Below are 26,318 nucleotides of genomic sequence, written 5' to 3'. Positions count from 1 at the left end.
CTTCCCTACATCACATGAAGGTTATTATGAGAAAGGACCCTCTGTACACTAACGATCATCCTGAGTGTTTAAAAAAACAACAACCTCCCTAAATGACACAAAAGTTGAGTCCACACTGAGGGAAGAATGTCTTCCTGCAGTGTTTCTGTCTCAAACACGGTTTAGATCCGCAAGAGCTGCTCAGCCGCTGCCAAATGGAAGAGGAAGTTCTCCGTCGCAGGAGGGAAGTGACGCTGCTTTAAACCCTCCAGTGTTATCTTTGAGTCTCCACATTCGTCTGCCAGAGCCACCAAATTGGCAAGGATCTCTTTAGTCTTGACAGAAATATCCTGTGGATGAAAGATGGGATGTCATTACAGGAGTCTGAGGAGTGTTGGCTGTAAAGAGATGAGTACAGACCTCCTTACCTTAATGACCTGACTGTCTGACCTCTCAGCATCCTCTGCAGACTGAAGGATGAGGTGACCGATGTCCTTGTGTAGCTTCCCCATAGCCATGGCCTCTGTGGCGGGATAATGAACATCAGTGCTGGTCTAACCTCAACAGCATCAAACATACGCTTCTCTCTTTGAACATACTGCACCTTTGGCGCTCTGGGACACCGTGATGACGCTATCAGGGAGGTTCACATACACATCAAACAAGTCCGTTCTGTTGCTCACTTCTGGATCAACAAATCCTGCTACATATCCTGAAGGGAGCGCAAACATGTTGGTGCATAAATAATAAATATTACACTCCCCACCACGAGATCACAGTGCAGATGGTGGAGGATTACTGTTAATTACAGTGCATAAAGCAGAAGGCAGCCTCACCAGGGCATTTCTTCAGATCCTCAAGTTCAGTATCAGTCAGATGCACATATGGGTGCAGGACGGACCAGTCTTTCCTGTGCCATGTCAAACAGGGGAGGACTCTACGGGAAACAAAACGGGAGTTACTCACAGATGATATTAGCCTACACATTAATTTAATAAGAAGTTTAAAGAGGGGGTATAGTGCTTTTTTTTGGACTTTGTTCCACCTCTCTGGTACCTTCATCGTGGCTTTATATGATTTACAGCTTTAAAAAAATCACAATTTTTCTCTTGCTGGTGTTTTGGAAAAACTTTATTTTGAGCCTCTGTCTTAAACACTATGTTCTAGCTCCTGTCTCTTAAAGGCTCCCCACTTCACTCTGATTGGTCAGTCCTCTGGAGGCTTGTCTAGGGCAAAGCCATGGGCAGACCTTAGTGTTTGAGGCCCACCCCTCCAACCTGTCATGCACAAGGAGATCCAAATGTGATGACCTCATCAGTTCAGCAAGTCTAATGAAGATCTTGTGCTTTTTTTAAAACAAGTTTTATGAACAGTTTACCGACAGATTCAGGGATTTGTACAACATATATACCAATATGTAGAGGTTTGAAAATATGCACATTGAGGCTGAAAATCCAGCATTGTTACTTTTAATCCATGTTTAACTCATAGGAATGCAGAATACCCCCTCTATAAGACACTTTCTCACTTCAGTAAAGATTTGAGTAAGAATTAAAAAAAAAACTTTAAATGACATTTATCACACATATGCAGTTTCCTGAGACTGAAAAAATAGTCTACTGGCATCATTTTGAAAGGTCAACAAAGAGTGGAATATTTTTGAAAATGTGACCCAAACACATATTTGGGCCGTTTCCAGACGTCCTTCAAAAAGATTCATCTTCAAAGAGAAATGTGCAGTCCACTTGAAATGAGTTCTACAGCTAGGAGCAACTCAAAGGATGAAAAGCTCTTAGCATCTCTTCATAAGTGTGGGGGTGTGGCTGTGGTGAGTCCTTAAAGTTGGGTGTTTTATAATTAGACAGGAAGGGTTATTTATCTCAGTATTAAGACCAAAATGCACCAGGCAAAACGAGGGAGGCCTAAATATATCCGCGTGTTCATTCAAAAGGTTTTTTTTTAGCTTCATGTAAAGCTACTAGGGGGTACCAGGACAGTTTGAAGCCTAGAATAACACACTACCCCCTCTTTAAGTAAAGCAGTGAGTAAAAATAGTTCTATAAACCATATTTTTCAGTTTCTGAATAAATGGGGGAAAATAAAGCATCACTTTGGGTTCCCTGTGAATGTAAAGAGCACCTTGTAAACTCCAACAACGCTTCAATTCGAGGGTGATGAACTACGATCCTCTTCTTCAGCATGAGTGCAGTATAAAGAATGATGGTCTCCATACCGAACTGAGACACCACATCTGAGGAAGAGCAGAACATGAAAGTAAATACACACAAAATGTGTTTCAGATCTGCCTTAAAGAGCTGTGAAGTATATCCTCTCTGTTGCTTTGCAGCTCTCAATGGAAATCCAAAATGTTGGGATAACAACACTTACATGACCTATGAAAAACTGCTTTGAGATACAGGACAACCCGTTTAATTCTACATCAAGCCTCCTGCAGGGCCTGTTTTTTTCAGGGTTTGATCTTATTTTAATGTCAGCACAAACAGCGGATTATTTTAGATTAAAGCTAATTGTTGCATAATAACAAATTAATACTAACAATGAAAAATCACACTTAAGATGGAAATAATGCAACTATTTACTTTAAAATATACACAGGGCTTATATATAACATGAAGATTTGAGCCGGTCTCTCACCTTTGACTGAACCGGCTAAATACGCTTTCCGGACATCATAGTCCTTTATTAGAAATGAGCCGTTTTCATCACTCTGACAGATGCCTTTGGTAAGAACAGTGACGTAAGCCTCCATCATTTTCACAGGACTCCCATTTTTGATGTACATCCTGGAAAACAAACACAAACCACTTAGATAAACAATATTTAAAGGAGAGCCCCTCACACAGTATGTCTGTATCTGTGATGTGTACCTGCAGAGGACTCTACTGAGAGCAGCATACTTCTCAGGGTTGAAGTCTTTCGCTGTAACAACTACTGAAAAATGAGTGACCTTGAAGTGGGGAAAGGAACGAAATTAATGCAAAAACTATAAACATGGACATGCTGCACTCTCAGTATTCCTCATAAAGAACAGGAGTCTGTGGAGCCCTCACCTTGCTCAGTGCAGTGGGTTCTTGTACCTCCACTGTGGTGATGTAGTACCAGATCCGCCTGAACTGACCGAACACAAAGGTGTGGAAATCACGGCCATCATGTGTGAGACAGCACTTCCTGAGCAGGACTTGTCTCAGGTCTGAGCCCACAGAGGGGTAACACCACACCCACAGTGTGTCTCCATTCACATCTTTCTCTGTGGCAAAGAAGTACAATGCACATCAGACATGAACCTCTACCAGATGGAGTGTCTGTATGATTAACAGTTTAGGCAAGATCCTTAACCTATGGGTGCTTTTGTTAATGGATGCACCAACCAATAAACCGATAAAAGACAGAAGCCCTGCTGATGAGACACTTCTGGGTCACACTGGGATCATGTGATTCTCATTAGCGTGCAAACATCCCATGAAAAACTACAGACAACAGATGGAAACAGATCTTACCAATTAATCCAACGCTCAGCATAAGGTGAGGTTCAGTTGCTGCCATATTCCATACCTGAAAGAGTTCACAACCTCAAGTAAATATGGGAGGAGAAAGTACCTGACATCCTCTGTGGACACTAACGACGCTAAAAAGTACCTTGAATGCTCCTTCTTCGTCTGAAATCAGAACGCGATGCCTGACAGGGTTAATAAATCAGTGATTAATGTTATTAATACCGCTGGCCTGGGTGGGATTTCTGCTGTCAACAGACTTTCCTTCTTCACTGGGCGAAATCTCGTTCCTCTTCCGGTATAGATCGATTTCGCGGGAGGAGACAGGGCAAGGGAACCAATCAGAGCTGGCGATACGTTAACATCAGTGATGCATTCACGTTCACGGATTTTAGATTGAGGCCGTTGAAACGTTGATACAAAAATATATCTTCATGACGTAAAACTTTTTTTTTTTTAATTATGTCTCTTACTATGGGGTGGATTTGGGTAAATTGGGACATCTTAAAGAAAAACCCCAATATGTCTGCTTTGAAAATGAAAAAAAGCAAAAGCAGTAACATCATCTTCTCTGATCATTACACATTTTTTCATTCTACATACAGAACTAAAAACAGCAACTGCCTAGCATATAAAATTAAGCCTGTATTGATCTAACAGTATTAACCTGTTTAATCTGTTAAATGTTACTTCTAACAAATAGCAGTCATAACCTTAAACAAATGGCATATCCAGAAGTATTTTTCTATCCTGTGAATCAATTTTAGAGTCATATAAATCATGTTACTAGCTGCGATAACAAGGTAATTAGATTGCACTGTTGATGTAATAATGGATATTATTTAATTCGTTGTGGCTTGTCACATTTGATGCTCCCTAACCATGAGCAAAAGCTATGTAAAACTGATGTTTGTAGATCTCTACTTGTAAGAAGCCAATAAATTGTTAACAATCATCATTTTAAGTTATCAGGCTTTACGCGGGGAACCATGGAGACCAATGTAAGAACAAAATTCTGTTTGCCTGTTTTTACATTCTAGTTGGAGATCAAACCTACTTCACCTCTTTTTAGTCCGGGAGTACCTGAACGCACCGTTATGGAAGCGCATACGGGAACCTAATTCACCTCGAGTTGCCAGGTTTGTTGAAATCCCCTTTTGAAGTGTGACGCGGTTATCAGTGTATCCAACAGGCCACATTAACACAAGCTCTCAGTTTCCTACATTGAAATATTTTATATTTGGCTGATAAAAACGGACGCCTATGAAGACCTATAATGGAGTTATAGTTAGGTTGTAGGTTGGTTGAGAACAAATACAAGACAGTCACTTGATATTTCTGGACACATACAGAACTTTGAATAAAGATACAGACACAGAATTATGTATTTTCGTTCATCACTTATTTCATAAAAATCACCCCAGATACGTCATATTTTGGGAACTTTATTACAAATACACAATTAAAATTTCATATAAAAAGTAAATAATAAAAGCTTTAAAAAATTAAGTTTAACAAGGAAATACAATTTTGGGGCTCTTTCAATAAATTGTTTATTTTTGTGTCTAATACGACAACTATCGTTTATCGAACATAAATGCGGAATGGATTTATTTTTCGTTTTCAACCATTTATTGACATTATTCTCCCATGTTTTCACAGTAAATTATTTTGCGACGGCGGTGCACATTGTGATCGGGGGATGGCGCGTGACGTGTGCTCCTGGCAACCCTTGCAAGGCCGCTCACGAGGTTCTTCCTTTCTCAGCTAGCTTCGTTGCAGCTGGTGGGTGCGTGTGCGTGGCGTGGATGGACTGGTGAAATTTCTCAAAAATTCACCCTAGTCAGCCGAGTTTGAGTGTCACTGGAACGCCACCACCATGCCGGCGTACTTTCAAAGACCGGAGAATGCTCTGAAACGAGCGAACGGTGAGTGTGTGTTACAGACACAGCCAACGGTTTACGAATGTCAGCGCTTCATGCTAACAGCTAATGTTAGCTGACGTTAGCTCCGCTAGCTTCAGTGGCGGGCGGACCATATCGCTGTCTCACCGCTTAACAGGCCTTTCTCATTTTATGCCGAGTGTCACATTTAACACATTGCCAAGCCGGACAGCTGTTAACACCCCCTGAAGAGTTTATCTTATCATATATCAACTGCTATCCAATGCGTTAGCAGTGGTTTAAAGTCTCTTTATATGAGACTGGTGCTATGCGGCTTTCACTGAACTCCACAGGCCTCAGCATTGAGCTAATGGTGTTACATATTGTGTGTGATGCAAGAATGAAACTTAAGTCATAGGTTCATTTTTACATGCCACGGCATCTACGTTTATTCATTGTTCCGTGTCGTTTTGCAGAGTTTCTCGAGGTTGGCAAGAAACAGCCAGCCTTGGACGTTTTGTACGATGTTATCAAGAGCAAGAAACATCGAACATGGCAGAAGATCCACGAGCCCATCATGCTCAAGTATCTGGAGCTCTGCGTGGATCTCCGCAAGAGCCACCTGGCCAAAGAGGGTCTCTACCAGTACAAGAACATCTGCCAGCAGGTGTGTGAGAAGGATTCAGTGATGCCGGCGCGGAGCGATCAAGTGTGGACTCCAGACTGTGTTGGACTAAACATCTAATGCCATGGTTTCTTTTGCTGTTAGGTCAATATCAAATCTCTGGAGGATGTGGTCAGGGCTTACCTTAAGCTGGCGGAGGAGAAGACTGAGACAGCCAAGGAGGAGTCCCAGCAGATGGTCCTGGACATCGAGGATCTTGACAACATCCAGACTCCTGAGAGGTAAGGATCCACAAATGTGGCACAGAAAATATTCGTCTTTGCAACATTTTGTTTAATCTTAAAGGATAAGTTCAGTTTATACAGCTTTTACATTGTTTATAGAATAAAGTGGAACAAAATACTCACCCAGAGGGCTTCCCTGATCCAAGCAGTGCTTCGGGAGATATTTAGATCCAAAATCGTGCAGCGGACGTCCGTATCATGGGATCCATCAGGGCATAGACAGCGCCGCTCCTAAAACTGCATTAATCGTTCAAAAACTCGTGTTTTTCACCAATATTCCATCATGGTCCGCTCCGGGTTAGTCCTCTGCTGCAGTCTGTGTCACTCCAGACGGCGCTGTGTGGCTGTAATGACCTCTGAACTGATGGGACAAACGTAAACAAAGTCTTTGTGAGTTCAGAGGTCAGTACAGCCACACAGCGCTGTCTAGAGTGACACAGACTGCAGGAGAGGACTAACCCGGAGCGGACTATGATGGAATATTGGTGAAAAATACGAGCTTTTGGACGATTAATGCAGTTTTAGGAGCAGTGCTGTCTATGCCCTGATGGATCCCATTGTACAGACGTCCGCTGCACGATTTTGGATCTAAATATCTCCCGAAGCACTGCTTGGATCAGGAAAGCCTTCTGGGTGAGTATTTTGTTCCACTTCATTCTATAAACAATGTAAAAGCTGTTTAAACTGAACTTATCCTTTAACATGATTTGTTGGATTGCTTTCACCACAGCCTAAGATCATGTCTTAATGATTCAGTAGGATCTGTTGTGAGGATGACACAGAGGATGTGTCGTTTATGTCATACCTGTTGTATTTCCAGTGTGCTCCTGAGTGCTGTGAGTGGGGAGGACACACAGGATCGTACTGACCGCCTGTTACTCACTCCTTGGGTAAAATTCCTTTGGGAGTCTTATCGCCAGTGCCTGGACCTGCTTCGTAATAACTCCAAGGTGGAGCGCCTGTACCATGACATCGCCCAGCAAGGTATAAACACCAGATATTCATAAGTATGTATTAATTTGGGCTTGGTTTGCTATTAATGAAGATGTCATGAAAGTTTCTGTCATCACTCAGTTCTTCTGCAGATTCATAGAGGTTTGTCATTAATAATAACACAGTGACAGGCGAAGGTGCAGTTTTTGGGGGATGGGTTATTGTTAATCTGTTATTAGGAAGTAAACATGTTGTAAAAGTTTACTCAATCTGTGCCAAAAGATAAAATTGAGCATAACAAATTGATATATGTTTCCGCTTCTTCCCAGCATTCAAGTTCTGTCTCCAGTACACCCGTAAGGCAGAATTCCGCAAGCTGTGCGATAATCTGCGAATGCATCTGGGTCAGATCCAGCGCCACCACAACCAGAGCACTGCCATCAACCTGAACAACCCCGAGAGTCAGTCCATGCACCTGGAGACACGCTTGGTGCAGCTGGACAGTGCCATCAGCATGGAGCTCTGGCAGGTCTGTTCATCTCAAATCTCCAAAAAGACCCCTACACAAGTCATGCGTGTTATGATATTCTAACACTAACATTTAAATAAAAAATAGCCATTTGTTTGAGAATTTCATTTTGCAAAACTAGCCTCTGTATAGTGTCTTGTGGATGTTTTCTTGCTTGATAAACTATGGAGTGCACAGCCCACTTGAGCATGACTTAACTGATGAGGAATTATTTTCTTTTATAGGAAGCTTTCAAGGCTGTTGAGGACATCCACGGCCTGTTCGCTCTGTCCAAGAAGCCACCCAAACCCCAGCTCATGGCCAACTACTACAACAAGGTGTCAACTGTGTTCTGGAAATCTGGGAATGCTCTCTTCCACGCCTGCACCCTCCACAGGCTCTATCACCTCTCGAGGGAGATGCGTAAGAATCTGACCCAGGATGAGATGCAAAGGTATTGTACTCATGATCTGGGGATAAATCAACCAAGACTTGGTGTTACAAACTGAATGTTTAATAGCCTTTGCACTCTCTGTGTTTAGGATGTCCACAAGAGTCCTCCTGGCCACCCTGTCTATTCCCATCACCCCCGAGCGCACTGACATCGCCCGGCTGCTGGACATGGATGGCATCATTGTAGAAAAGCATCGCAGGCTGGCCACCCTCCTCGGCCTGCAGTCTCCTCCAACAAGGCAGAGTCTCATCAACGACATGGTACACTTCATGTGCATCAGTACAACACGACTCTTAACTTTGTGTTTTTATGTTATGCCTTTGAGCTGTGATGATTTAATTTATGCAGCAATGTTTTTTCATTCTTGCTTTCATGTGTATTTTAGGTGAGGTTCAACTTGCTGCAGTATGTTGTACCAGAAGTCAAAGAACTCTACAACTGGCTGGAGGTCGACTTTCATCCTCTGAAGCTGAGTGGAAGAGTGACCAAGGTAAGTCCAGCAGGAACTTGCTTCATAACAACAAACCTCTAAGCTATGTTGCTTAGCCTTTGGTTAAAGTTTTGATAACATCCAGTAAAATTTACTGTGGCTGATAAGACTCTGATCTCACACCTGTTCTGTTCTCAGGTGCTGAACTGGGTCAGAGACCAGGCAGAGAAGGAAGCTGATCTGCAGCAGTATGTCCCTCATCTGCAGAGTAATACAATCCTGAGGCTTCTTCAACAGGTAATTCACTCGATTCATTTAAACCCCTGACATGTTGTAATACCCAGCATCTCCACCCGACTGTTTGATATCTCTCTCATGAGTCTGTGCCCTCAATTTCAGGTCGCACAGATCTATCAAAGCATTGAGTTCACCCGTCTGGCCTCCCTGGTTCCCTTTGTGGACGCCTTCCAGCTGGAGCGCTCTATTGTGGACGCTGCTCGCCACTGTGATCTGCAGGTACAATCAGGATGAAAAGAAATACTCTTAGATGGATAAAGAATACTTAAAGTAACAGTTTCATGTCGAGGATATATGTGAAGAGGGAGTGACTTAGCCATATTTTACCTTTCCTTCACAGGTCCGCATTGATCACAGCTCTCGAACTCTAAGCTTTGGCTCAGACCTGAACTACTCGACCAAAGAGGATGCTCCTGTAGGTCCGTTCCTGCAGAACATGCCCTCAGAGCAGATCAGGAACCAGCTGACAGCCATGTCTGCTTCTCTGGCCAAAGCCATCTATGTCATCAAGCCTGCCTCCATCCTGGTGAGTTGCTCTCCTGCTCTTATATCTGTGACTGATCATTAAGTTTTTATTGGCGAATGACGTTTACTCCAGGAGCGGCAGCAAGTTTTCTGAAATGCATTTTTGCCCATGCAATCAAACTATTCCTATTTTTCTACAAAGACTGTTTTCCTGTAAAGTATTAAAAAATGCTGGAATGTCAGTGGTTGGTTCTAGATTTGTCCACGGACAGAAACCACGCAGCAGTTGATCAGTGTGTTAAAATAAAGTATAACTTGATCATGATCCGTCTCTGTCAGCAGAAATCATTTTTTACTAAAACTCTGTTTCAATGTTTTGTCCTTATGCAGCAAGAGCGCGAGGAGCACAACCAACAGGCTATTGCTGCCTATCTGAAAAACGCCCGCAAGGATCACCAGCGCATCCTGGCTCGTAGACAGACCATCGAAGAGCGCAAAGAGCGCCTGGAGAGCCTGAACATCCAGCGTGAGAAGGAAGAGCTGGAACAGCGTGAGGCTGAGATGCAGAAGGTTCGCAAAGCCGAGGAGGAGCGTCTGCGCCAGGAGGCCAAAGAAAGGGAGAAGGAACGCATCATGCAGGAGCACGAACAGATCAAGAAGAAGACTGTGCGTGAGCGGCTGGAGCAGATCAAAAAGACTGAACTTGGAGCCAAGGCCTTCAAGGATATTGATATCGAGGTATATGCAGCCACACCATAGTAACTAGTTTCATTTAAAGTAAAAAACGGAGGCTAAAAATGTGTTTTTACAGGATCTTGAGGAGCTGGACCCTGACTTCATCATGGCTAAACAAGTGGAGCAACTGGAGAAGGAGAAGAAAGAACTTCAGGAGCGTCTGAAGAACCAGGAGAAGAAGGTAACCAAGAGACACACAGTTACATGTCTATAACCCAAGATGTGAATGGAACACTGACTTCTTTTTCTGTCCAGATCGACTACTTCGAGAGAGCCAAACGTTTGGAGGAGATCCCTCTCATCAAGAAGGCTTATGAAGAGCAGCGCGTCAAGGACATGGAACTGTGGGAGCTCCAAGAAGAGGAGAGGGTGAGTTTTCTTTCACACTTAAAATGAGGAGGATTCGTCTGCAGCTTTGTGTCTAAAATGATTTTGTTTTTCTCTTTAGATCAGTAACATGAAAGTTGAACGGGAGAAGGCTTTGGAGCACAAGAAGCGCATGTCCAGGATGATGGAGGACAAAGAGAACTTCTTGTCCAAGATAACCGCTGCCCGAAGCTTCATCTATGAGGTAAGATGATCAGGGATGCACTGGCACTGAAAAAGCAGGTTTGTTTTTTTTGTTTTATTGTTTTAACAAACTTTGTTAGGTAAGGGTGAGAGGAAAAAATGAAAATTGATATATCCAGATATGGATAAATGTTTTTTTTTTTGTTTGTTTCAAATTTAAGTTTGAATTTGACTTTATTAAGCAATAGCCCCTTAAGCATAGCATGCAATAGCATCTCATTTTAAAGGGGGTCCCATCAAACTCCTCAGTCTGAAGTCTTAAATCGAATCGGCACACCAAAAATCCTAACAAAATCGAATCGGGAGAAAAGCATATCATCCCAGCCCTACTGTCGAGTTTATCCAAAGTGTAGGTGTGGAGAGGGACACTAGAGGGCAGCAGTGAGTCAACAGAGACATCTGCAGAGTCAGATCATGTTGCTCAGTCTGAATTCTGCAGCACGGTTGTACATTTGGACTTAAAACAGCCATGTGCACACTTACAGATGACACCTAATAGTTTTTTTTATTTTACTGTTTTATTTTACACATTTTTCACTGGTTGGTTGGTTGGCCGATCAATTAGAGCTGATTTCCTTAATTTTGTGGGGATCAGTGATCCATATTTACATATAAAACTGATATTATACACCTCTGGAAGGTCTGACAGGCAGCCATTGTTGCTTTTTGCTTTGAGACCTAAAACTCAGGACATTTTATTGGTTGTTTAAGTAAAAACAAAGATTTTATTGTTTCACAGGTATTTTTCCATTATTTCCAATAAAATAAGATTGGAACATTGAAGGTATATGCTGTCATTTCCAAAAAAAAAAAAAAAAAATTGGTATTAGCCCAAATTGGTATTGGCAGGACAGGCATTTTAAAGACCGGTGGTTAGCCAGAAAATTGTGATCGGTGCACCCCTAGTTGTTGAGCTACTAACACCGAAAATAATTTTTACGTGACTCACAAAAGCAAAATGAAAACATTAAAAAACTGCCTGTCTGTACTGCTTCTCCAAGATGCAGATGCTTTAGTGTATTTTTGTCATGTTCACATGAAATGATTACTTTTGAGTGTTGCACGATGAACACAAGTTTATCTATTAGGAAAAAAAAGATGAGAAATTTTGTTGCAGACAAACTTGTCAAATGATGTATCTTAAGACATTATTATACTGTTGAAGGATGTAAAATAATTTACTGGAGCAGAGACACTTAAAGTGATACTCCGGGATGGAACAAGTTGGGTCCTATCACAAGGTTTAGGGCAGAAATTACCCCTACAGCAGTGTTTTTGTGCAGCAGAAGCCCAGAGCGCAAACACCAAACACCCCCTCCCTGTTTCCTCTGCCGGTTTCCTCTGCTCTCAGACGGGGCCATATTTTACTTGACAAAGAACACAAATAAATGGACTCCCACCGAAAAAATCTGATATCGGTCTGCATTCACGCTTTATTTAGAGAATATTCAGTGCAAAAACACCGCTAAATAAGGCTCTAGTTCTCATCGTGTCGTAAAACGGCGCTATCTCCGCTGCAGAGCCACAGCTGGCTACGAGGCGCTCGCCGCTTAGTGTATCAGTCCGCGCGCGGCGTGCCAGATATAAACAAACGCAGGTAGTCTGCCAGGACAAGGAGACACGATGAGAACTAGAGCCTTGTTTAGCGGTGTTTTTGTGTGAAAGTAACGCGCTGAAAATTCTCTAAATAAAGCGTGAATGCAGACCAATATCAGATTTCTTCTGTGGGAGTCCGTTTATTTGTGTTTTTGGTCAAGTAAAATATGGCCCCATCTGAGTGTAGAGGAAACTGGCTGACAAGCAGGGAGGGGGTGTTTGGTGCGAGCGCTCTGGGCTTCTGCTGTACAAAAACACTGCTGTAGGGGTAATTTCTGCCCTAAACCTTGTGAATAGGACCCAACTTGTTCCATCCCGGAGTATCACTTTAAGGGTGAACCATCTCTAAACTTTAACGCTTTGCTGGAAATTGCTGAACAAAGATCTGTAGCGACAAAGAAACAGCAGATAGAGGTGACCATGTTTAAAATGAAGCATTTCACCTTTAAATCTGCCATATTTGTCTGGCTGATCTTGCTTCTGAAGAGAAGCCAAATTAGAAGTCTTTCTTTTTTTTAACATCAGCTGGCATTCAGCTTGACAGTACAAAGTTACCGCCGCCCTGTGTTTTTCTGTCATTTACATTTTCAGTCCCTCACCTTCAAACCTTTCTGTAAGATTCAAGATCACTCCCATCTTCTTCTCTCCGTCTCATCTCTTTTCCTCCCACCACTAAACAGAAGAGCAAACTCCACCATGTAATTATGAAACCACACTACATATTGAAATAAAATCATCGTTCTTACATTAAAACTGGTCATGGTTAAAGCCAAGACGAAAATATGGCTTCATCTAACTCGCAGCCCTGGATCTGAACCAAACAGGAAGTGGCAAAGTGATGAAAGTCGTGCAGGCCTCAAACGTTCTCCGACATACAGCAGCTAAAAGTACACAACAGCTTCTGGCTGTGAATGAGCCGGAGCGTTCTTCTACTGGTGGTGAAGTTGAGATGCCACATGGCCCCTTTGCTGTGTCCTGTGACAGGAGCAGTGGTTTCAAAGCAGTCTGATGTCTTTTTTAGGAAAAACTGAAAGCTTTCCAGGAGCGCTTGGTGGAGGAGAGGAAGAAGCGCATGGAAGAGAGGAAAAAGCAGCGCAAAGAGGACAGGCGTAACGCTTTCTACCGCCAGAAAGAGGAGGAGGCACAGCGCATCCACGAGGAGCAGCTCAAGAAAGGTCAGTGTTCTCATGATGTGCTCACTTTGTTGTCAGAGCGACCAGTGAAGCCACCTATTAAACCACAGTAAGGTTTCAGAAACGCTGCTGTGGAAGGAACTACACAAAACATGTAGAGACTGAGAGCAATGCAGCCAACTTTACTTCATCCAAATGAATCTTTTGTTTCTTAAGCTATCCTAAAAACTGCTCAGGATATCTCTTCAGAGTTCATGTAGTTTTGACACACTTCATGTTCTTCCTGTTATTCATGCAGAGCGGGAGGAGAGGGAACTCCTGGAACAACAGCAACGAGAGGAGGAAGAGAGGGAATACCAGGAGCGTCTGCGCAAGCTGGAGGAGCAGGAGCGCAAGCAGCGCGCTCGTCAACAGGAGATCGAGGAGCGAGAACGACGCCGTGAGGAGGAGAGACGAGGTCCTCCTGAGGAGAAGTCTAAGGTACACATCAGCTGTTTGATCACAGGTCTCTTATTCAGATCTCATGGTGTGTGACGATGCGGTGTGCTTTGACCAATCATTGTGCTCGTGCAGGATTGGGGTGGAGAAAAGGAGGAAGGTGGATGGAGAAAACGCACAGAGGGAGGTGAATCAGACTGGCGCCGTTCTGTCCCTGAGAGGTGTGTTAGAGGGTAACCTTCATGTTTCTGTCGCCACTCATCACTGAGAGGTTACTTTAACGACAGCTGGGCTTCTTCTACAGGGACTGGAGAGTGGAGGGCCGTGATGATGACCGGGAGGAGAAAGAGGTCCCCTTCAGAAGAGGAGGGGACGGTCCTCGCAGGGATGATCGCGGACCCCGCCGCGGCTTTGATGAGGATCGAGGCCCACGGCGCAGTGGAGACGAGGACCGTGGTCCACGCAGAGGCTTCGATGATGACCGTGGGCCACGCAGAGGCTTCGATGATGACCGTGGGCCCAGAAGGGACAGAGATGATGACCGTGGGCCCAGGCGTGGGTTTGATGATGACCGTGGTCCCAGGCGTGGATTTGATGATGACCGTGGTCCACGCAGAGGCTTTGATGATGACAGAGGCCCCCGTAGAGGCATGGATGACTCCAGGGGCCCCAGGCGTAGGGATGATGATGACTGGGGCAGAAGAGGCGGAGATGATGATCGAGGTGGAAGGAGAGGCATGGACGATGGGCCACGCCGTGGGGAAGACCTCAAACCCTGGAAGCCTCTCAGTCGACCAGGTGAGTCAGTCAGGAAGCGTGAGGAGGATTTAAGTTTGTTACTTAAGATAAAAATGTGAGCACTGGAAATAAGAAGTTTATAATGAACAAAGTTTTAATAGACTGAAGCTTTGAGCCCTCATGGAGAATCTACCTGAAAGACATGATTATGTGTCGGTTGCAGGTGGTTGGCGTGAGCGCGAGAAGGCGAGAGAGGAGAGCTGGGGACCCCCCCGCGATGACGCCAACGAAGACAGAGACCAAGGTGAAGACGAGAGACCAAGCGACCGCTTTAGACGCCCTCAGAGGTAAGAGACCTGACAGACCTCTGCCACGAGTTTAGAAATCTTTTCATTCACAGGAAATGCAGAGCGTGTCATTAACCTGTCAGTGAGTTTGAGTTGTGATGTCATTCGTGTCTTCTTTGTCTCGGCAGAGAGGAGACCAACTGGAGGAGAGGAGGAGGAGGAGGAGGAGGAGGAGGAGGAGGTGGAGGTGGAGGTGGAGGTGGAGAGGAGTCAGGGGCCTGGAGAGACTCTCGTAGAGAGGATCATGACCGTGACGATCGTCGTGACAGGGATGATCGTCGCGACCGTGATGATCGTCGTGACCGTGACGACCGCCGTGGTGAGCGCCGTGAAAGAGAGCGCAGGGATGACCGTGAACACCGAGGCCCACCCAGAGAGCAGCATGATGACGGTAATCACAGTTTTTGCATCCATGCGTCCAGTGCACTCTGCAGTACTCCTCCAAAACACATGACGGCAGCGTGGTCTGTGTGATCGTCTGTTTTCAGTCCCACTACATTTTCTGTTGCACAGCGATTTTGAGCGCATTAAGTTAGATTCAAGCTTATACAGGTCACCGCTGATCATACAGCAACTATTAAAGGAAAGAATGATGAGGAGATGTTGGAGGGGATAAAAAATACAGCAGATACCAAATACGTTGGTAATACAGGTAGTACAATCCTGCTCAACAGACTCGTCATTGAGTTTGTGGACTGCGTCGTTTAGCCGGTCACTTTGTTTAAGAGGAGATGCATGTTGGTTAAAAGTGCATTAAGTAAACCTGCTTGAGGGACAGATTGCTGGTGTTATCACTGTTACAGATGTAAGTTATACCGACAGATCCATAAAATAACTGAAAACAATTTTTCTTTATGGGCCAACTTTTATTTTGAAAAACAGGGATTAGTTTAATCAGAGAGTTGAGGTCAGCTAGTGGAGCCCCTGCTTTATTTGTCTACATACATCCTGTCTTTTGGTTTTTCGTATTTGAGCCTTCCTGTCTGAACATTTCATAATAACCATCTTTCTTCCATACAGGTGGTTCATGGCGTCGTGGAGGTGATGATAAGCGAGAGGAGCCAAGGGAGCGACCCAGGGAAAAGGAGAGGGAGCGGGATCGAGATCGTCGTGATGATCGTGATGCTGACGGAGAAAAGGGATGGCGCTCCGACAAAGAAAACCCTCGCCGCACCAAGAACGAGACAGATGATGACGGCTGGACCACAGTCCGTCGCTGAGCAACAGCCCGTGCATCCAAGTCAACAGGTTAATGATGGATGGTGGTGGGAGACAAAAGAATCCAACCAGCTGGTAATCCACCGCGATGAGTTTCTGGTTACACGCTTCTGACGCTCTTCCCTGACTCCTTTTGAATTAATATCTGTAGATGTTAGATTCCCTGAGGGTTTTTTCTTTCACTTTTATTTGACTTCGACTCCTTAAACATCAGAGAATCTGCACTTAGGCCTCCTGCAAAATCCAATAGTGTAAACATGACTGCCCCCTTGTGGTAATGAGTGTAACTACATCACATTTTGAAGTAAAATGATTTAGCTGCTCCAACTTTCAATGCAAACTCCATATATCACCAAATGCCTCATTGAAATACTTAACCGTGGCTTAGATGTTCTGATACAGCTCTGATACGTAACTCAACCTGGAATTATTAATGTTTTGGTTTCTCATCTAACGCTCAGATTCTTCTTCATTTTCACACGCATGCCTAGAGTATCCAATTGGTCTGGCTTGATATAAAGGAAGTGATTCCATCTTGCTGCAGCTGTGTTCAGATAAAGCCGTTATTAATAAAGATGTTTGCTCTCTATCCCATTGGCTCATTTTGTCTTTCATGTTTTATTAAGAGTATTTGCAGACAGTGAAGTCCATTCCTTCATGAGGTTATGAGAGACAGACCTGAGTCCTGAAAGACAGAACTGTGTTCTGATCCATATTTTAACAACTGCACAGCAACAGTTTGTGTGTATGAAAGTGAAGCAGAATTTAAAATAAATCAAGAAAATTGATGTGTAAATGTGTGAAGTGTGAGAGTGACACGTTAACTCCTTATAAATAAGACATTCACGTACCTGTGCTTCTTGAATTATAATCATATATTCCAGTAGAGACGCTTCCAGCTCAAAGCTCTTAAGAAAACTGAGAAATTCCCAGTTATGTTGGCTCTCTGCTCCTTCTTCACCTCAACACCTGTTTTAGGATCATTTATCACACTTCCTTCTTCTCACCGCTAGAGGTCGCTGGCGCACCGTGGAGGACACAGACAGGCTACGGCGTATGGAAGCATGTGAGGTGTGTTGCTTCAAATTGTACAACTTGAATTTATAAACATGCGGGCTGCGGTGGCTTCAGTTTGTAGGTAAGAAACAACAACATGCTGTTGGAATAAAAGAGGCTGAACCAGGCTGTGCTTCATCCGTAACAAACAACACTGAATCTGGATAACCTGAACCTTTGAACCACTGTGAATAACAACACAATAAATACTATGATTACAATGTGTGTAACGGTTACAGAAATACATATTGATGTTTGATGGGAGGATGGTTGGAAATCATAATCTTTACCTCAGTTTAGCTTAAACGACTTTATGTCAGACATTTCTCCCAAAGCATCCTCTGCGTCTTTTTTTATGACAGTGAGTTCTGGATACGGCATTAGTGTTTGGTTGTTGAAGCCATTTTTACACGCTGTGCTGCTATTTGTTACAACTTAATGCAGTTTGTGTTTTAATCTGCTGAGACTGGTAGGCTACCACATAAAAAAGAAAAAAAATAAATAAAGAGCCCAGGTGGGCAAGTAAACTTACAACAATGCCCTCCGTAATAATAATAATAATAATAATAATAATAATAATAATAATAATAATAATAATAATAATAATAATTTATTATTATTACTATTCGATATTGTTTTTTATGTTACTGATATTACTATAATTATTATCTAATCTATATTTACTGACTTTATAATTTTGCACCAACATTTCCATTACACCTTCAGCACCAAAAACTAGGCCCAGCATCTCCCGTTCAGATTATATTAAACACAACCAGGTCTGTATCCGGGCCTGATCCGGCTCGTGGCGCGCTCTCGGTGTGGTTCACTTCTTCTTGAAGGCCCCGGTGCTCGGCCATGAGCTCTGCGCCCTCAGTCACTGATTCACACACAGAGGTGACAGCCCACAGTCAAAGCACCCAGACAAACATTTACCAGCATTTAACTCAGAAAAACACTGAAAACAGCAATCATCAGTGGGAAGGTGTCTGAGGTGTTAAAAATGCTCGTTACGCAGTAAATAAACGCGTGTTTTTGTCTCCCAGAGGAAATGTCTCATCCTGTAGAAAGTCAGATTGTTCCTGAATTAAATCATGTTTCCTTAAAATAGAGGGTGAACGAAAAAAAAAAAGACCAGTTTCTGTAGAAATGTGAACAGAGAGGATGTGTATGGATGCGGACTGACAGCCGATTCAACTCCTGCTAATGTTCGTCGCACACAGAAATGAAATATAGGCCCGCTTTAACAGAGCTGATGTGATGTGTGCGCAACACTGTTGTGAATGATTCATAGTAATCACTTGGAAGGTTTACCGACATCACACACACACACACACACACACACACACACACACACACACACACACACACACACACACACACACACACACACACACACACACACACACAGTGGTAAAAACACAGTTTGAACCTGTCGGGCTACCTTGGGTGTTTCTACTGGTTCTGATGAGTGTGTTAAATGTCCCCAAGACATGTGCGCGTAAGTGTGCGTGCGGGGGCTCCTTTTGGACGAATCCGTTCCGTGTTGCTCGTTCGAGTCCGCCTCTCCGCGCCCCTGCTTCCCATTGACGTACTTTTTAAGCGTCTTCCCCTTCTCCACCTTAAGGCGAGCAGCAGCGGCAGCGACCAATCACCATGCCATTACAGCCTTCAGAGGAAGCTGTTTATGGGACTGCAGCGCTAATTAGGCTCATGAACTAACAAATCTTCCTGCACGAACCCGGCGAGGAAAACGATCACATCCATGGATTAGTCTGGAGTAGCCGAGCACTTTTTATTTTGGCTTTCTCGACACAGCCGCCTTTCCTAAACTTATTTACTGCACACAAACTTTCCCCCTTTTCCTGCCCGTGGAGTATTTTTTAGCGAGAGAGCAGACGACAACTTCGACTTAAACTGGGGAATCTGGACATTCAGACCATGTTTCAACCTACACCCAAGAGGTGTTTTACTATAGAGTCTTTAGTGGCGAAGGATAATCCTGTACCGGCGTCCCGCTCCGAGGAGCCCATCAGGCCAGCGGCTCTCAGCTATGCAAACTCCGGCCAGATGAACCCATTTCTCAACGGCTTTCACTCTGGCGGCAGGGGCGTCTACTCTAACCCGGACTTGGTATTTGCCGAGGCGGTCTCTCATCCGCAGAACTCCGCCGTCCCGGTGCATCCGGTGGCCCCGCCGCACGCTCTGGCCGCTCACCCGCTTTCGTCCTCGCACAGTCCGCACCCCCTTTTTGCCAGCCAGCAAAGAGACCCATCAACTTTCTACCCCTGGTTATTACACAGATATAGGTACTTGGGACACAGATTTCAAGGTAAGTTTTCGATGTGCTTTGTTTGGCTCACTTTTACGCACGACACGTGCCGAGCGGCTCGGAGCGGCTGTAAAATGCTCCTGTATATCTGCACAGAGAGCAGGCTGCGGGGGAAACGAAATAATCTGGGGCTGGACTTATTTTCCACAATCAAACAATAATTCTAAATCTATTTTTTCGCTCATGTAACCATGTGGTCATCTTATTCTGCTCAGAGAAATAATCTCAAAATAATGCCCCAGTGGTGTCTGCATCAGTCTGTGGTTTGTGCGTCCGTGAGCGGCTGAAAGACAGAAAATGTGACATATTAGCGATTTGTTCGCAAGTTTTGCACCACGTATGTGTAAGGAAAAAAAAAGAGCAGTAAAGGCCATCTCATTGCTTTGCAGAAAATTGTGGAAATCTGTCCTAGTTTGACCAAAAAGATTTTTGTTTCCAGTTAAAAAAAAAAATCTAAGAGCAGAAATTGTTATTTAACTCGCCTTAAGCTGATTTTCTGCAATTGTCTGGAATCTGTTTGACACGATTTTAATTTATTTATAGTTTACTTGGCCTGCGGGATGCTGGGAGCAGTATTTCGTTAAATGAGATATTTGTTTCCTTTGCTTTCCAGGGACTTACAGTTTAGGTTCATTTACGTAATTAAAGAGAAAAGAATATTTACTCGATCCATCAAAGTTGATTTTATTTATATTGTCGACTGTTGTTGGGATGTTTTGACGCTGCTTTAATTTGACTTGTGATATTTTTTTTTACAATGGGCTTTTTTTTCCTGCTAATTAAATTAGGCCAGGATTAAAGCTGCAGCTTTGTGTTGTTGTTGTTGTATTCCTCTTCACGCGGTGGTCTCACCAGCGACACACAAACAAACATTTAAAATATACATTTAAGATAAAACACATCCATCCAGCCTCTCTTCAGACATTATCATCATGTAATATTTACAGCCACCGCCAACTGACTGCTGTTGCTTTCAGCAGCTTGTGCGCAGGCCTGCTGCTTGTCCTGACAGTGTTCACTTCAAAACATTCAAAGGGTCATGACGGATTCTCGTTTTCTGCTTGGTTTCCAGGTAATGAAACGAGTCCGGAGAGCTTCCTTTTGCACAACGCGCTTGCCAGAAAGCCCAAAAGAATCAGGACAGCTTTTTCACCCTCGCAACTCCTGCGGCTCGAACACGCGTTTGAGAAAAACCATTACGTAGTGGGAGCAGAGAGGAAACAGCTCGCGCACAGCCTTAGCCTCACAGAAACTCAGGTAAGACACGAGGAATATTTTTTAACTTCATTTCCCTTCACATGCTGTCTCTTTGCCTGCTCCGTGCGCTGCTTTCCTGTGGAGTGTGTTCACTGCTTCCCCGTGTGTGGATTCATCACTCTGCTATGAGAGCAGGCCTGCTTGCGTTTTAAGCTTTTATTTTAATTATTTAAAAAATCTGTTGCTGATGATGTAGAGTTCTTGAAATATATTTTTATTTTTTTTCTGCATTTTCCTGAATCTTGCACCGCGCGTAAAAATAGCGCCTGTGAAATTGAACCGTTATAAATGAAACGGATCTCAGAGGAGGGAGGATATTCATGAGAAAGTTATTTGAGATAATCAGACATCGACATGTTTCTACTCACTATGCACAAGAAATGCGTGTTGTCAGTGTCAGACAGAGGCTTTCTGTTGGATCCCTTCCACTGTCATTGTGCACAGCTCACCTCGCTTTTAGGAGGGGTTGAATTACTTTGTTTAAGAGGGAGGATGTTGCTTTTTAAAATGGAGGGGGAAATTAACCAGTTAACCATTTTATGGGACAGACGATACAAAGAGCGAGGCGGGTTCACTGAATTCCCCCCCTGCCATATTTAAAACGCAGTTTGAGCCCATCAGCGGCTGCCTTTTGTCCACTGCGCCTCTTTGGACAGCGGGGCCTTTGGAGGAAGTGAAGGGAGAAATGAACCATCACGTACTTCAATTAACCCACTGAAGGCTTATTAAATGCACCTCAGTTGCCATTTAAGCACTAGACGGGCTGCGGAGTGACAAAGCAGGAACAGACAGTTTATCGATTTAAATGTTGCTCTCTCCCCACGGGAGCGTTTAACACCGCCGACTCCATTTGTAGGAGTGGGTAAAAAAAATAAATGTGATTTACGCAGCGTGGATGTGACTTTATCATATTATTTTGCACCCGTGTTTTAAAAATACTCAATTTTAAAATATAATGTAGATGAAGCGTCAAAAGCTGCAAATACAGTAAATGTTGACAAATCCTTAAAATAAATTTAATTTTCATAAAAGCTCAGTGCACTGCTTGAATTTTAAATTGTGGGCAAATATAACTTTAAAGTGTTTGTGTGTTTGTTTATTATTCAACTGTCTTCCGGTAATTAAAAGCGATAATTAAATATTTTTTTAATTACAGGAAATTACTTCCTGATAATAAAATTACTTTCTGTTCATTTATCTCTTCGTTTGCTCCGTGAACACCAGCTGTGGGTCACAGTTTAACTTTTTATCTCCACTGCACTGCTGCCTGCCCCGTATTTTGTCCCAAACAATGCGCCCCTTTTGTGCTCGCTCTTTACGCGCTGGCCAATCGCGGATCATCTGGTGACACTGATCCAATTTTCCCCCCTTATTTCCCTCCTCAGGTAAAAGTGTGGTTTCAGAACCGAAGGACGAAATTCAAGCGTCAGAAGTTGGAGGAGGAGGGTTCCGACTCTCAGCAGAAGAAGAAGGGATCTCATCACATAAATCGGTGGAGAATGGCGACGAAACAGACGAGTCCAGAGGAAATTGATGTCACATCGGACGATTAAAAAAAAAAAGACAATATGCGTCTGAGTGAGAGAGGACTTGGATAAAGGAGGTCACAGAGACAGTGAGAGGGTAAAAAGGCAAATGTCACAAATTCAGATCTCTGGAGATCGGCAGCTGAGGGTGAGAGTACCCCGACTGGTGGCTCTGCTGTCACCAAGAGGGTCTGTCAGTCCACACGACCCAGGACAAATTCACTGACACGGTGTCAGTGCACCTACCTGATCCCCACCAACATCCACCTCTACAAGCTCCCCACACCACCACCCCCTTCTCTCCAATTCATATTGGACGTTTGCACTTCAGAAGGATTATTTAGCAAAAAAAGAAAGAAAGAAAGAAAGAAAGAAAGAAAGAAAGAAAGAAAGAAAGAAAGAAAGAAAGAAAAGTTTTCACCCAAGAAACCAAAACACCAAACAGCTTTTGTAAAACTTGAAATGCATGGGATATTTTTTTCCTGGTACTTGTTTTAATTTGACACTTTTGTCAAACAAATGAGAAAAGAAGAAACATTTTGTTTTTAATTCTATTTTCAAACTGAGAGATGTCGTGCTATTTCCTTTTTACAAAGTGTGCAGTCTTTAATGATTCTCGTGTCAAAGTGATTGTGAAAACATATGAAGTAGCGGTGCTGCGTTATAGTGTTTCTTTTTTTTTTTTCATAAAGAGAAGAAAAAAAATTCGATTTCAAAAGGCTCACTTAAAAGTGAATCAGACCACAAATGAAGTAGTGAAAGGGAAGGCATCAGGACATTCCTTTAACCTAAAGCTTTACCAATGTGTCGCTGCGGCCCCACGCAGCCTTCTGTCAGGACTCGACCCTCCAGTCAAAGTTGCCACGACGGACTAAATGCAACAACTGAGACAGAGAAAAAGAAATCTTCAAGCACTGAGCGTATTCCATGTACAGATGCTAAAAATCAATGTTTCTGTTAAACCCTCTTTTACAGAATGTAAATAATTTTTGTGTTTGTGTTAAGTTTGCTACAATTTTAACACAAAGTATATACTTCTAAGAAGTATGTAATTGTCAATATTTTGTCAATAAAGTTTTATCAATATGTTGCGCTTAGTCAAAGTTCAGGCTGTTTATTATACGGAGCAGTAAATAGATTAAACGTAATGAGCTTTACTCTTTGTGCCATAAAGCAGAACACTTTGGATGAGTGTGCAGGGAGGTTTGCTGATGTGGCGTCAGCGTGCTGCTTTAATTTAAAGAGAGGCAGGGAGAGAATGAGGAGAATGCTGCAGTCCGTAATTTGTTGTCCACTGCTGCGTTTGTTTCTCAGTCTGATAAAGAGCGCATTAGTTTTATTTTTGAGGGGCTGCGGCGTCTGCTCCGCTCCAGCTACAAAGAATCCCTCCAAGCTTTTGTGAAAGTGCAAATCAGTTTAGGCAATTATCATGCGAGTAATATGAGGGGAAAGGGGATGCATTGCCCAGTGGTCCACTTTAATCTCTTAATCCACGGATCCAAGGGGGCTCGGTTGGACATAATTTAGTACAATCTGACTACCCCTCACGACGCGATAAGAGAAGGTTGCAATGCGCCGCAAAATGGGATCTTTGTTTAAAATCTTGTTTTGCAGTCTCCACCATGCTGCAAGCTGCTGCTTTGGACTGAACGGGAACATTACAAGGCTTCATTATGAGCCCGGAGGCTAAACTCAAAAGATGCTATTTCCAGCAGGAGACGGTTCCTATTTACGCGCAAACAAACCAACAAAAACAATGAACGCTCCGTTTTCCAAACCAGAAACATTTTTTTTTTTAACTGGAGATTTTTTTTTTCATGCTAATACATTATCAGCCCGATTTCGGTGTATTTGGCTGTGAGGTGCATTGTTTGTTTAAATATTTGATGAAGGAAAAAAAGAGCTGTTTTGTGGTTTGGGTTGGGGGGCATGGCATATAGGGAATTCTTAATCGGTCCAGATTATAACAGCAATAAAAATCTTTAGAGAATACCATTAGCTTTGGAAAAAAAACCCTAAAAGCTTTATTACAAACCCAGCTTTGAAATAGGGGGGATTAGAGGACTGAAAGGGTCCCACAATAGTTAGAAGAAAAGGTTTCATGCTAATGAGGTTAATGCCCTTTGTATCTCCGGACTCCACAACTTCATTACTCCTATCTCGGGCAACACCGAGCGGCTCAGAGCTTCACAATCCACTCGAGCTTTTCCCTACCCTGCCTCTAAAGAAGGATTTGATAGCAGTCCTGTTCAAACTAGATAATTATATCTTTTCAAGTTGGAATTAAGATAAAGGAAGTGCAGTGGAGGCGGCGAGCCTTGATCCGCCGCAAACAAATTTGACGCACCCCCCTCTCCATCTCCCCCCTCCAACCCCAGTGCGCCTGTATGGACGCACAGGAGACAGGACCGGCTTCTCATTAGAGCCTGGTACAATTTGATTATTGTAAAGACTAAACAAAAAACTGGAAAGCTCTTTTTAAAAATGCGGGTCGCTTGGCTCAGTGAGGAAAAAGTGGAATAAGATGAGACCGGAGGATTTACAGGTTGAGCGACAAACCGGCTGACGCATCATTTTTAAATCACGTTAACTCACAAAAGACTAATTGTTGTGAAGGCAGCCATCACCTGTAACATTTTAAAATTTAGATTCAACATTTCAAATCGCAGGTGGTGTCTTGAAATCTAAATTCACTCTTAAAGTCGTCAGTGAAAACTGCAGCTCATGCCTAAAATGTGGGTTATTTTTTTCTTTTTGGGTCACATAATTCTCTTTTCAGATTTTGGCGCTCATTAAAAAGCGATCAGGCCCAAAGTGTGACTGTGCGATCACATAAATGGGAATATAATTAATTTGGACGTTCTTCAAACAGTGTGACGTGAAGTTGGCCCTCACATCACGCGCCCCTCTTCCACGCGCTCGTGCTGTGCGTTGTGGACCAGCTGTGGGGACCTTTTTGCGACCCACTTATCTAAACTTAAGCTGCCCCGCTCCGCAGTGGGGCCAAACTCTCCATAAATCATCACAGCTCCCGAACTGTTTGATTCTGCCTTCAATATTCAGGAGCGAGTCGGATTGGACATTTTGGACCTCAGCCCCGCTGCATGAAACATTTAGTCTGCAACGTGAAATGATTATCCGTCATTGAAAAGAGTAGTCGGTCCTATCAAGTGACCCCACTGACCCAAAACCTCTAATCTGCAATTAGTAGGTATAATTACGTCCGCTGACACCACTAATGTGCAGGGTGGCAGAGGGAGGGAACAGGCGGAGGACAGGCTCCGTCTTTAGTGCTGAAGGTCAATAATTGATCGAGCTGAAATCTCTTAAGTTGGGACAAGTGGCCCCTCAAAGGAAGGCTTTGGATAGTTTGTCAACATGCATTCTTCGAGGGACCTCAGGACGACTTTTCTGGTCTCATTTCAGAACACCTCATCAGAGGGAGAAAAAATGCTCTTGAGGTGGCACCTGTGGGCCGGCCCTGCCACAACGCGACGCCAGGACTAACTTGATCTGTCCCGTTTCACAAATTGCTTCTGAAACTGATCCCTGAAACGAGAGAATGGACCCTACACAATTTCCTTGGCCTTGACATAAGGTGCAGCGACAAATATACAAAACTAATGAGCAATTACCATACAATCACCCTTCAGAAAGCTTACGTAATGATAAATTAAACATCGGAGCCCTGGATTTGGTTTCTCTCTTGATTATTAATAACGAGGGGAGGGGCGTTCGCAGCCATGATGTGTTCTGAAGATTATGTTTTCCAAACGCAGCAGTTTGTAATTTGCCACCGGGAGCAATCAGCACTTATTGACACGGACTTAGCAGCTACAACTTTCTGCTGGCACTAGCCCAGGAGTTCGGACGCAGAAATCCCTAAAGGAGCCTGGACTACACACGAACATGCCATCATTTTTAAAAATGTGAAAGAAAACATTTTTATTTTTTTTCTTTAAATCTGTGAGGGCTCGTTTTGAAGTTTGACGCACAGCCTCT

General features: G+C 43.5%; 3 protein-coding genes across 3 annotated transcripts; 2 read left to right on the top strand and 1 right to left on the bottom strand.

The window, feature by feature from the left end:
- Positions 1-74: 74 nt before the first annotated feature.
- dennd10 (DENN domain containing 10) lies at positions 75-3,805 on the bottom strand. The gene is made up of 10 exons (XM_074676217.1): positions 3,637-3,805; positions 3,498-3,552; positions 3,051-3,247; positions 2,868-2,947; positions 2,635-2,783; positions 2,119-2,230; positions 816-916; positions 584-691; positions 408-502; positions 75-329 (listed from the first exon to the last, which is right to left on the bottom strand). Exons 2-10 carry the CDS (start codon positions 3,541-3,543, stop codon positions 162-164), a joined length of 1,056 nt encoding a protein of 351 aa, XP_074532318.1. The 5' UTR covers positions 3,544-3,552; positions 3,637-3,805; the 3' UTR covers positions 75-161.
- Positions 3,806-5,200: 1,395 nt separating this feature from the next.
- eif3s10 (eukaryotic translation initiation factor 3, subunit 10 (theta)) lies at positions 5,201-16,731 on the top strand. The gene is made up of 22 exons (XM_074675749.1): positions 5,201-5,419; positions 5,851-6,041; positions 6,144-6,280; positions 7,104-7,267; positions 7,546-7,745; positions 7,970-8,178; positions 8,267-8,438; positions 8,564-8,668; positions 8,807-8,905; positions 9,008-9,124; positions 9,246-9,431; positions 9,761-10,108; positions 10,182-10,286; positions 10,361-10,474; positions 10,554-10,676; positions 13,293-13,446; positions 13,703-13,884; positions 13,978-14,063; positions 14,147-14,640; positions 14,804-14,927; positions 15,056-15,318; positions 15,948-16,731. The coding sequence occupies exons 1-22, from the start codon at positions 5,371-5,373 to the stop codon at positions 16,145-16,147; spliced, it is 3,822 nt and encodes a 1,273-aa protein (XP_074531850.1). The 5' UTR covers positions 5,201-5,370; the 3' UTR covers positions 16,148-16,731.
- Positions 16,732-18,683: 1,952 nt separating this feature from the next.
- On the top strand, positions 18,684-23,380 carry emx2 (empty spiracles homeobox 2). Its single transcript, XM_074675859.1, has 3 exons — positions 18,684-19,533; positions 20,606-20,790; positions 22,176-23,380. The coding sequence occupies exons 1-3, from the start codon at positions 19,143-19,145 to the stop codon at positions 22,341-22,343; spliced, it is 744 nt and encodes a 247-aa protein (XP_074531960.1). The 5' UTR covers positions 18,684-19,142; the 3' UTR covers positions 22,344-23,380.
- Positions 23,381-26,318: the final 2,938 nt, after the last annotated feature.

Source organism: Halichoeres trimaculatus, unplaced genomic scaffold (assembly GCF_033239565.1).
Source record: "Halichoeres trimaculatus isolate MK-OKI-2021-1 unplaced genomic scaffold, fHalTri1.1 fHalTri1_scaffold_8, whole genome shotgun sequence".
Classification (NCBI taxonomy): Eukaryota; Metazoa; Chordata; class Actinopteri; order Labriformes; family Labridae; genus Halichoeres; species Halichoeres trimaculatus.
The sequence above is the reverse complement of the archived record's forward strand: the minus strand, read 5'-3'. Positions and strand labels throughout refer to the sequence as shown.